The 12,651-nt window shown below is 42.5% G+C and overlaps 1 protein-coding gene across 7 annotated transcripts in view; it reads right to left on the bottom strand.

Moving 5' to 3' along the window:
* Positions 1 to 1,325: 1,325 nt before the first annotated feature.
* grin2ba (glutamate receptor, ionotropic, N-methyl D-aspartate 2B, genome duplicate a) overlaps positions 1,326 to 12,651 on the bottom strand; it is a 149,089-nt gene continuing 137,763 nt past the window's right edge. For all 7 annotated transcript variants that reach the window (XM_086067020.1, XM_086067029.1, XM_086067005.1 and 4 more), the window contains one exon: positions 1,326 to 8,676. In XM_086067020.1, the coding sequence (XP_085923146.1) occupies positions 6,430 to 8,676 (2,247 nt within the window). In that variant the 3' untranslated portion in view covers positions 1,326 to 6,429. The remainder of the gene's footprint in view (positions 8,677 to 12,651) is intronic.

Raw genomic sequence — 12,651 nt, 5'->3', positions numbered from 1 at the left:
TTTACTTTACAGGCCACATTGACACTGAATAGAGCCTCCAAAACAGTTTCCCAATGCAGAATTCTTGCATTGAAAAATTTTCAGTGGGTGAATCGGCAAGTAGAGTTTTACTGAACTTTTTGGTAAATATAAATTTTGTAGGTGAAAGAATGTAAGTAGGTTTTTTCTAGGTGGCACAGGAAAGGTTTGGAATAGAATGACTTGAAAATTGGTCCACACATTCACTTTTGACCTCAAAGAATGTGTTGGAGGGTGATTACATATACAAAAGCAGGACAAGAACTAGAGAGCCCAGCACGTTTAAGCGCTCAGCATGCAAGCGGAAACAGAATGAAGGACAATTCTTCTTGCACGCACACCGAGTGGCTATTTCAGAGCGGCCAATGCCAGCGCATCTCCAACGTGTAAAATGTGCGGCCTGATCTGCTTCGTGATCGGGGTTTTTGACTTGAGGTGTATTCAAAATGGCATGAGGTCAAAGCGGCATCACGAAAACAGCTAATTACTCACACTTTGCATCTTCGCTGAGCTTCAAACATGACTAATGAACATCTGGTGTTTTTACAGCCACAAAGGCACGACGCAAAATACAGCCAGGTTAATCCTGCTAAAAAGGATTTCGACAGTAGTCAGCTTTGATTTCCTCTCAAATGTTTGGCTTGCATTCTTTATGGCATGTCCGTCTTATTATTCATACATTTAAATATATTTGCACAGCAGGCCTGCTGGCTACAAGTGAAATTCATGACACTTGTGGTAACAGAATAACAGAGAAGACGGCTTCTCAATGTCATGTGAGTGAGACGGGAAGCTTTCCTTTATTGACCGTCATCCTCTTGATTTTCCAACATGTCAATCTGACCTTAGATCATAATTATGTATCGTTTTATTTAGCAAGTCTTCCTTGTGAAAGACATCCTCAGTTTTGCTTTGAAAAGTAAAGGTAGGCGGCAGGACGATGCTCGTTGAGTGTTGCTGTGCAAGGAGGATGCGAGAGCAGCATGAGAGCACCCTGAGGGGCCTGGATGGCATCACACAAAGCTTTGTGGAGTGCCAGCAGCAGTGTGGATGGTGGAGGGGAAAGACCCAGACCCACCCGCTCCGCCATATGGCCCCTGTTTCGGCAGCACGCTGGAACGGATGAATGGCATTTCCATTCTATGGGGAAACATGATTTGACTGAACACATTCAACTTGTACCTCAAGACACCACCAATAATAATAATAATAATAATAATAATAATAATAATAATAATAATAATAATAATAATAATAATAATGACAATGAACAAAACACACAAAAGCTTAAAAAGACTCCGCACCAGTTGCATGAAACTTATAGCATTTTATTATTAATACTCAACACATGTTGTTCATGTACAAAGAGAAAGAATAGTCTTATTTAATGTATTTATCCTTATTAGAAGTACCATAATAATGCATTTTTGCAGTTTTTGCCATGACATGGTTAATTTTGTTATTGAGATTACTTTGATTCCATACAAAAAAAGTTAATGTCTTCTCTAATATTTACACAACCTGTAACCTGTACAATAATTTTTGTGTGTAATTTTTGTTCTTATGATGTAAACACGTTGGCATTATTTCAAAGAAAAGGGCCAGAAAAAGAGAAAAGAGTGGCCAAGATCAAATTGTGTATATAGAATTATGTATACAATTGATCGTACTCATATTTTACATTTTGTTGAGCCACAGTAAATTCAACCAGGTCGTGTATTTTTAGGTGGAAATGAGCGCCGTTGTAAACTCACTCCCCATGTGAAATACATTTAGGAGCAACCCCTTCTGTCACCTATTATGAATTAAGAGGATGGACAAACAGAACAGTATTATCTTTGAATAGAAATGATATGCATATGCATTTGTATAAATCAGTAGCACTATACATAAACACACATCACAAAACGTCAAATGTTAGCAAAGATATTCTGCAAAGAACTTGGGAGGATTATAACATTATTATTATTATGTAAAACTTCCCAGCAAATGAGTCATGTAGTATCACAGTATAAGTCTTCCTGGCTGCATGTGATGAAATCAAGTTGCTAAAAAACATGGCGCTTTTACAAATACTGCTGACAAAGATCATTAAAAACAGTCCTCCCCTCCAACAAACATATTTTTACTGACGCCTGTCATCCGCTTGTCATGGTTGTCAGCTGGGGTGATATTTACATCCGGCAGCTCCAGGATGTTCCAGTAACTCAAACCTAACTGAACCTTGTGTTATTTGAAAAAAAAAAGGAAAAAAAAAAGGGACGCCGTGTTTTTCTCAACATGAACCATCTAAACAAATGTGTTGTGGCATGCGTGTGTGCAGAGAAGCCAGGCCGGGGCCAATTTGGGCTGAAGGGAAACAAAGATTTGTGACGAGGCAGCTTACTCACTGTCCGACTGGCACTTGCTGGCAGCAGAACAGAAGTGCTCAATGACGTGTGTGTGTGTGCATGTATGGGTGTGTGTCTGCACCTTGATTTCCCAAACCATAGCCGTAGACAAGCCCTCACTAGCCTTTCACGGCAACGGCACTAAGGTGACTTTGTTTGGTCATAGGCCTTATTGCAAATAAGGACGACAAATGCGCCGTGCTGTGGACAAATCCTAGGGCACCAACAAGTTTGTTGTTTTAATGTCACAAATGTGGAGTTATGTGAAAGGTGTCAGGAAAAGTTGTGGAATTTCACAACTAGCAAAACGTGTGGACTTGTGTCTGCATGCCTGCAGCTAGCAAAGGTAGCATCAAGGTTTTGTCTGGTATACGATTAGTCAGTTGCGATGAACATAACCCCCCTCCTCTGGCCTTCATTTTTTAAATTAATTTTTTTATAGTTTGAGTCATAATGGCATCGATTGAACTGTCCCGACCTCCTAAATTTATACTGGAATTGCCCATCTGTTTGTCATCCATGAACCAGGAAGTAGCCTGCTAGCTTACAAACAGAACTATGGCACTCTTGTTCATAAGTAACATTGTCATTAGAAAATTATGAAAATACCAACTATCATGGTAGTCTAAAAATGTTGCACAACACACTAGGCACAGTCCATGTATATGTTTTTTTATTTGCAGTCAAGCATTTGGAGTAGAAAACAAGTGTAGAGGAACCAAAATCAATTAAAATCAGTGTCAGGGGGACTATGTCAAAAAGCATGTACAAAGCCACTTCCAAAGTGTAGTTCTCTTTTCATAAACAAACTAAAGAAATTTGAATCCAAAGCATGTGAGTTGTTAGTATTGTCAGTCTACTAACCTGAGCTAAAATAAATCAACAGTTGACTTCCCTCAAGCAAAGCACGATGTTAAAAAAAAAGAGAGCAAATGCTTCACTTTTGACAAGGGGTTGCACCAATGCATTTCAAATGACTTCTCACAAAGATCTTTTCCACATTATTGTGCTGAAATTCTCAGCAGTATTAACAGCATCAACACCGGAAGGTGCCCAGTGTGCACTTGTGTGTTCTACACACATACACAAATTTATGTACATACATCATTCTTTACCACAGTGATGTCTATCCCAATGATAAAGAGGGAACAGGATAGGCCGGGCCCACGATGGCTCTAAATTCTGTGTGCAATCACCATTCAAGCCCAGCTTCAAAAATGAAACCCCAAAACAAAACACAATGATGTCGTAAGATTTGAACAAGGACTGCTGCCTAAAATGAAAGCTCACAATATGCTGCTTCTATCTGCAAATATCATACATGTAATATTGTATTACATAAATGTGTCGATACTTGAATTGAGCTGGAAAAAGCATGAAGTCTAGCTCACCTTAAAAAGTTTTGAATCTAACACAATTTAAGGGAAACTTAACAAAGCCCTACAACTAAATTGTCCCCCTTTGATATCACCAGACATCTACACCTACGGTATATGATCAATTTCTCAAACACTTTAGTGAACATAAGAAAAAGTAAAAACCTTAACATAATCAATATATTGATTGGTAAACTATTGTAACATGAGCGTAAAAGAAAGAGGTTGAATTACATCACTTAGGATGAGTAACATTGGTGTCTTAACTATACTCTGCACATTTTTGTCCGTCCATTTTTTTTTTAAATTTATTATTGGTTTATTTCTTAAATTGCTGTAAAACTTGATGAAAGTTACATCCTGTCTGTCTGTTTACTGTACAAAGTGAAAAGAGGTTTTGAATATACTATTTACAAGTAAAAGCTTAACATACTAATGTCGACTTAGACGCCATCGCCAAAATGTTTCTTATTTCCTCGCCTTTTCCAATATTCCCACTTGCTTCTCGGATAACGCTTGATCTGAAAATGTGCACATATAAAAATTCCAGAGATCTCAGTCTATTTATTCGGAGTCATGGTTGTATGGGAGGTGTATTGATTTAAGGCTAACTATCAATCTCATGATTACATTGTTATCTGTGAATTTATGAATAGTAATCAGCAAGTCTGCGAGGAAAAAAAAAAAATGCTGTTATCATTAAATTGTGACTTGCATCATCACTCACGCAACACACACGTAACAGTGGTGCATTTAGATGAGGTTATAAGATAGATGTCAGCGCTCTGCACACTCCAGCAGCTCCAATCTTGGCTGAGCACTCCTGCGCAATCTCTTGCAGCCCTTGAACTTCTGACACCGCCAGCTAATTGAAGATCAAACCTTTAAATAGCTAATAGAGGCTTTTTTATTCTGTACAGTGAGATGATGAGTCATTAGCAGACAGCTCCTGTGAAGGGTGTGTGTGTGTGTGTGTGTGTGATGGGATGATAAGGCATGTCTACTGAGTGCCTGAACCTACACCAGGTAAAGGTCCTGTGCAATAATGAGGCTTCGCCAGCTTTAAGAACCAGAAAAAAAAACGACAACTATCTACATCGGTCAAAGCTGATACCGCAGCGGCCTTTCTCAAATAGACATCGTCCTCTGCTCCATGTTATGACTATCATTGTCACAGGGCGCCATTCTCTCCTCAAAGTTCAACCCGCCTCCCAGACCGCGGACACGACACGTTGTCATATGCGACACTAGTGAGAGGCCAAACAGGTGGTGACTGTTATCATGGAACCTGAATCAAAAAGAAGCTAAGTAGAAGGCCGCCGTGCTGTAAAGTGGGCCACTCCTAGACAGTGTGGGACATCCTGAATAGAGCTGGCGTACAGGTTCATAAAATCATTTTTACGAAGTTATAAAACTCTGCAGCATCTTGTATCTAAACCACTGCCAGGCAGCATCTCCAGCCGCTTGTAAATTTTTGTTACTGCAGTTTTGGCGCACGGACGTGAAGAGAACAGCAAGTATTGGCGCCGCTGCATGACCATGTGAACAGGAGGACACTTCCATTGGAGACCATTAAGGCACGTCCTTTTCTCTCAGCATCCGCAGCTCTCAGGCTCTGCCTAAACACGCACAAGTCTATACGCACTTGATTTGAAATATCTCAAAACGGTAACAAAGTATGAGTCTTTGAGATCCTTTTTCCCGAAGGAGAAAATATATGTACTCATGTGAAGTAAAATATCCTACAGGCAACTAAAGAGATCAGTCTTTCTGGCTTGGAGGTCGAACCACCAGCCAGTACTAAAACAGGGATGGAATATCACACCAATTGAACATAAAGCATTTAAAAAACAATGATATTATAAGCAGTGTTATCACAATCGTTGTTATTCACAATGTTATTAATATTATTGTTGATCTTATACCCTGTTTTTTCTTTCTAGAAGAATATCTTGTCATTCATGATTGTATTTCTTATAGCAAACAAATCTTTTGGGGAGGATGAGGAAAGGGAGGAGAATAACAGAAGAGTTCAGGGTCGAGAGATGAGCAGATCCCCCCCCCCGGAGAGGGCCGGAGGGACAAGTCATCCATGTTGCCACTCCGGCAAGGCGACAAAGTCGTCTTTCTGAGACGACGCGGGCCCAGATGGGCCCTTCGATCTTGCAGTCTTCCCTCAAGCGCTCAGCGGGAGCTCTCGGGCTGCCGTCGAATTTCACCGTGATCACACGGCCAATATCAAATTAAGATGAGCGCGTCGAATGCGGCTTCACCGGTGGATGAAATGCGATGCTTGAGTTGAGTGCACTTTCCCAGTTGACGGGGCCATGTTAATTGACTGTGACTGGACATAAAAGTAGAGTAGCTTTGGCCATTTGTGAGAGAGGGGTCACATCCCCCTGCCTCACCAAGGTGTCCTGATGTTTTGTTTATCAAGATTTGCTTGCAAAATATAGATTTTTCTATTACTCAAGTTTGCATCCTGCTTCTGACACCACATTTGGCTCTCACCCATCATACCTTCAATGCCAGTCTCAGTATGGGATAGAGATGCGGTGTGTGGACAGTGTCTTTAAAAACATCCCTGATCTCCTAACACTACACACCTCTATTCCATTCCTAATCCCAAACTCAGTCTTGGCCTCTCACACGTCCGACTCGATACTGGACAGTTTTTCGTAGACATGGCCGTTGCTTCCGTTGAAGGGTCGCGGTGGGCCGACCCCCAGCATGGAGCCGTGGTGGTTCAGCCCACCCAGGCTGAGCTCTTTTGGGAACCGGGGGGAGACATTCGACATAACGCCGGCCGTGGCAGACGCCGGCAGATAAGACGTGGTGCTCAACTGGCTCCTGAAGTCACTTCGGCTGTTTTTGGCAACCTGTTGCTGCTGCTGTTGCTTTTTCATGTAATATTGTTTGGCTCCGTGCATGAGACACTGATCATCATCAAACGTGGGTATAAAGGGGTTCTGGTTTACCCGGTCAGGATAAAGCGATTTGGATAATGAGAATGCTGCCCCACCTCCACTTTCCATCAAAGACCTATCCCTGTCTCTCATGTCTCTCTCCCCTACGGAGCGACGGTGGAGGCCATCACCTCCTCTGAACAGGCCCCCGAATCGGCCATCACCTCCATAAAACGAAGGGTCCCTGTCTCGTTCCCTTTCCCTCTCAGAGCCCCCGTGCCGCTCAAATATGTGTGCAAAGGGGCTGGTGCCCTCCATGTAGCGCTCCTTCTCTTTCAAGCTAACGCTTCTTGGAGGTGGTAGCATTCCTCCCATTCCTGGACCGCTCATCCCAACTCCTCCCATACCTCCCATCATGCTCCCCATGCCGCCCGAGTCATCCTTCTGAAGGTCGACAAAGGCGTCATAGGAATGCTGCCGCCTGAGTGGCTTGCCAAATGCTCCACCCTTCCTCCTCTGCTGGGCTTGAGATTGCGGCTGGGGGATTGCACCCATGCCTCCGCCCCCGCCTTTCTGGTCCAAGAGGTGGTTGTTGTCCTCGCTGATGTCGTAGAGGTTTCCTGTCTTTTTACAGCCCTCGCAGCGCATACAGGTTGCAGAGCTCGGGCGGCTGCTTCCTCCACCCCCTGAGGATCCGCAGCTTATACCGCCACCGTAACCGCCCCCAACCCCTCCTCCGTGCATGGACATCTGCTTCACTATTCCTCCAGACCGACAGTTCCTGCATTCCCATTCTCCCCCTGCCAACCCAGATCCTCCGCCACTTTTGGAGTCAGACTTCTTGGGTTTGCTCTTGAGAAAGTCCTCCACGGGAACCAGTGAAGTGCAAGTTGGTACTCCACTATCTCTGTTTCCAGGGCCCTCAGTCAGGTCAACATGTTCCCACTGAGGGACGCCCTCTTTTGGACGGAACTGGTCCAAATAAAAGTCCCGAACACTCTCCTTTTCTCTGAAGAGATAGTTTGTGTCATTATTTCCCCCTCCCCCTCCTCCTCGCTTACGTTCAGATGGCAAAAGTGGTGGTGAGGCAGAGCGATGGTTGTGGTAGTGGTGGTGGCTGATGTGGTAGGGTTTTCTCCTGTAGCCCAGCTCAATCTCATCCAGCTCGCGTCTGGACTTGGCAGAGGCTGGCCTCTTTTTCAGGCTATCGCGGTATTGTTTGCGCTTCTTTGCATTACCTTCCAGGTTCCCATAGGTTACTGTGTGCGTAGAAATATCAGAGACATCAGATCGTATATTCCCATCATCATCCCCTCTCCCTCCACAGTAAGTCGGCCCAGGGATGTAGGTGGAACTCGAGGCACCTCCCTTGAAAGAAAACTTCCCGTACAAGTCAGGCAGGCCACTCTTAAAGCCCTGGCCTGAAGGGGGAGTCTGTCCGGACAGAAGGTCAAACTTGCTCATGTTTCTGTGGGTCAGTGCTGAGCAGGGCTGGGTGCTGAAAATGGGCGGCACTCCGCCTCCGAGGCTGTCACAGTCAAACATGCCACCTTCCAGGGAACTGGCACTGCCCAAACTATGGGGCCTGTTAGGTGGTGGCCCACTGAGCCCAAGTGTGGAACCATGATGGTGCAGGTAGTGGTCCTGGTACAGATTGCTGTCCTTCATGTGGACGTTGCCGAACGTCCTCTCCACCTCACTGATGTAGTCACTGAACATGTTATCGTCCGGTAAGTAAGGCGGCTTGCAATCCGAGTGGCCCGCCAGGCTGCGTCTGTGTTCCGAGATGTCGTAAACGGAAGATTCGCGTCGAATGAAGTCCAAAGCGCTGTGCGGCGAGCCGTTTACCCCGGAGGCCATGTTCTTTGCTGTGCGTAAGAGGCGCAAGATGTTGGAATGAGTGTTGTTCATGGTAGCTGATGGGGAGTTCAATGCTGAGCTGCTTTTCTCTTCAATCTGTACACCGTGAATACAGCTGTAGATGCCCTGTGTGAGAAAATGTAGATAAGAGACAAATTAATATTTCCAAAAATGTAGTAAAATTAAACAATAATTCAAAAACAGTGCATTCTAAGCTCATGTCCACACGTACACAATTCATGTCATTTATATAATGCATATTGAAAATGTATTACGCACTAGATCCACAAAAATTGGGAGGCACGTGTAACAGCCCACCATGAACAAAAAAGTATTTTGGAGCCAAATGCTAAACCTAACAAGAAGTCCCCCATTTTGATTTACTTAAGAATTTGTCACCATTTTCTGGCCTTTTATATATTTCTCATATTTTAACAAACTCTTCTTAGAGAATGTACCCAATCGTCTTTAAATGTGGGCGTTTCATGTAAACATGTTTAGGATGAAAAGTTATTGAAATCTTTTCATTTCGTTCCACGATGTTGCTATGGCGATGCACTGTTTGCAAAGAAAAATGATGCTGTTTTTGAGGGGTCTAAATCTGGGTGAATAATCATGGAACTTTGTACAAACACCAAGTCTGGCTAAGCCATTTACATTCTAGAGGGTTCTTGTCCTAGATGTCAGTGCCCCAACGTGCAAGTACTCCAACTCATCCAGGGTTGGGCGGGCCATTTATAGCGTCTCGCAGCTCTAGTTACTGTATAAATAGAACCTTTATGTACAGTATAAGCAAGATGACATGGGGTTGTGCAAGTGAGCACGATGCAGATACAGAGAGGATAGTGTAGCGAGAGAGTGGGTGATTGATAAAGGCAAAGGACGTGTCAAAAACCCCGGCTCCGACTGGTCAAGACATTTCATCAACACCGTGAGAATTTGGTGGAGCAATTCTCTACAAAATATTCCACTAAATTCCCTCCAATGTCACCAGCCTCAAAGCCGTCCCCCGCTGAGAAGACGGTGGAGTGTTACAGCGACAAAAAGATAAACTGCTTCATTTGCATCTAGTGATGTACGATACAATATTCCAATACAAGCAAATGTATAGGAGAGTAAAGCCGGCTTGACAGATGGGACAGTAAAGGCACAGATCAATTGTACATAATGATTTTAGTCAGTATTCCTGGACGAACATAAATAATGATAGAAAGAAACGGATGCTCTGTTCACTGGTAAAGAGCATAGATCAGTTGCAGAGGTCACAACTCAACCGAGAGGTTAAAGATCAGGTGGCTGTCAAAAGGTTCACCTCCTCTGATGTTGAACTAGAAATCATTCCTACCAATTTGTATGATCCATTAACCCTCGTTAAAAAAAATCTCAAAACAGGACTACCAATCGAAATGGGATCTAAGACCAGCGCTATACGTGAGAAAATAACTACTTTATTTGGCTCTTGAATTTGAAAATCAAACTGACGTCAGTGCCTCGCTAACAACGAACGTCACTGCAAGGTGCAACAGAACTGGCCTAGTGTAAGAGTCCTCTTACGCACACAAATAGGCAGCGTTAGCAACTGGTTGCAAGCCTGAGAAGTTAATTCTGTTGAAATCAAATCTTAGAAGTCATAGGCTTCATATGCAGCAGCTGGTCTTTGACAAAATGGACCACTTTGCTGCTGGCCCTTTTATTACAGTAGCTGATTATTTGGGCAGGCTCGGCAAATTGCAATAACAGTGCCCACCCCTTCCCCCCTCTAGGGGATCACGGTAAAATCTATAAGTGATTAAGCTGGTACAGAGAGGCAGGAAATCAACAAATAACTAGCTGCTCCCTGTGTACAAGTGCATATAAAGTGCCGACAAGTAGCAGATCATAATTTGGTCGTGCTTGTGTGATACTCGATGCAAATGAAGGTGACAACGACAGGGGGAAAAGGAGTAATCAACAACCCTCATATATTTATTGTTCTAAATTCATTAGGGCCTTTTAATCAATATTTTTAATTAATTTGCAGCAGTGGTGCAGGCAGGGGCTCGAGGAACAAGTAGCCTGCGGGAAAAGACCAGCAAAGAAGGAACCCTAACCAAGCATGAAGTCATGTGACTCCCACCAAGGGTGACAGATGACTCATTTCTACACACCCCGACGCAAATGTTAATTGCAGCAATAACAATGAACCTTTATTGGATTAAGCTGTGAAATTGGAAGAGCAAAAGTGAAGAAGAAAAAAAGACAGCAAGAATGGAGAAAGAAAACGGTAAATGGAAAGGAGACAATAGCTTGTGCAACGATAAAAATTCTTATTTCCATTGTTTCTGTCAGCTGTTTTCTCTTTTACTAGGATTCTGTTTTGCATATGCAAATAAACTGCTCAATGAATTTTATTTGCCCTGAATATTTTTACATACTAAATGATCTGGCTGCGTGTGTGGACACGCGACTTTCATTTATGTTGCCTCATTGCAGCAGAAATGAGCAGAAATGGAGGTAATTTGTGTCAAACGAGAGCAATCAGTGAATATTACTCCAACACAGAATGAGTCTCAGATCATGTCTGTTCTCATAGAAATGATAAGGTAGCAATCATAAAAACAACAGCCCTGAACAGCCTGCTTTTGGAAATGGAATGTCACCTGACATGTTGGCAGATGCCATTTTATGTTCTGTCTACTAAAAAGTAATGCCAGGCAGGATATGATTTAAAAAAAAATGCAATTAAAGTTGACGTTAAACAACTTCAGATACACCTGCCCAATATATTGAGATCAATACATGAGCAGTATCATCAAATTCTGCCTTTACAAAGAACAGTTATCACGCAGCAATACTACTTTAACAATACAGTGATACCTTGAGTTACGTGGAGTTAAGAAAACCCAAAACAAACCAGACACTTATCAATTTTATACGATGGCATATTAGGGCCACATATAAATATATATATTTTTAGAGGGCAGGGGCAATATTCAGAGAAAAAAACTCAGAAACTTACGAGAAATACACATAGCGTAGCTATAGTCTAATCATGTGAGGATTCGTTGGTGGATAATGGGACACTTTATAAAATAAAAGGGCAGGATGGAGACGGATTCGTTCTTAAATTGAAACTTTACTCGTCATTCACCGCAGCTAGAGCGACAACACTTCCTGATCCCCTATCAGATGACTAACACTAACCAATCAGATGCTAGCATACTTTAGGTAAATGCTAGTGAATGACGGAGAGCAGCAGATTCGACACATCAACTTAGATACTTGTACAAAAAAAAATAAAAAAATGTATGAATGTGTAAATAATAATTCTGGAAACATAAATGTACAAGTAAATATACATTTGAACAAATGAACTTAAACGCTTCATCATCCGGGTGTGGACCTTCTCAAGTAAGTCGTCTTTGTTGCTGGCCAGTGGCCGTACACAACGCTTCAAAGAGCAAATGCTTAACATGATATGGTTAATCTCTGCAAAAGCAATTACTATCTCCTTATTTGGAAACCTGACTGAAAATGATTGGCACAAACAGTCGAGTAGTACGCTGAGTGCCACTTTATAAACTAAACCACTTTATATAGACTTTATAAAGTGGCAAGTCTTTTTCTCTGAATATTGCCCCCGCCCTCTAAAAAATATATATTTATACGTAGCCCTAATACGCCATTGTAATTTTATGCTTTTTGTTCAAAGCCAAAATTTAAATTACAAGCGAGCTTCTGCTTGAGTGAAGCGGAAAAAAAAGACAGTTGCTGATACACTGAGCTGCTTGGTGAATGGAACAAACAGCCAAAAACAAGCAAGCCACACGTCAAAAAATACTGCAGTGTCTGACTTTTTGCTTTCTACACGTTCGAAAACCAGTTTCTTACCAGTACTACAGTTTGCTATTGTGGTGGACTAGGACCCATGCTCATGTGGAGCACACTAGAACCTCAAACCAGAGTAAATGGTAGCAACACTAAAATAAGCTGTTTACCATCTGTAGATTTGGCAGAATCTTTCATGGGTGCAACCCACATACTTATTTCCGCTGCTCATCTTACAAATGCACGTTCTTTACAAATATGGCACCATTTCAAAGGAAAATAAACAAGCTTTCC

The sequence above is a fragment of the Leptonotus elevatus genome, chromosome 1, assembly GCF_054856555.1.
Source record: "Leptonotus elevatus isolate MCC_2025b chromosome 1, RoL_Lele_1.0, whole genome shotgun sequence".
Taxonomy (NCBI): domain Eukaryota; kingdom Metazoa; phylum Chordata; class Actinopteri; order Syngnathiformes; family Syngnathidae; genus Leptonotus; species Leptonotus elevatus.
This window is presented reverse-complemented; position numbering and strand designations above follow the sequence as displayed.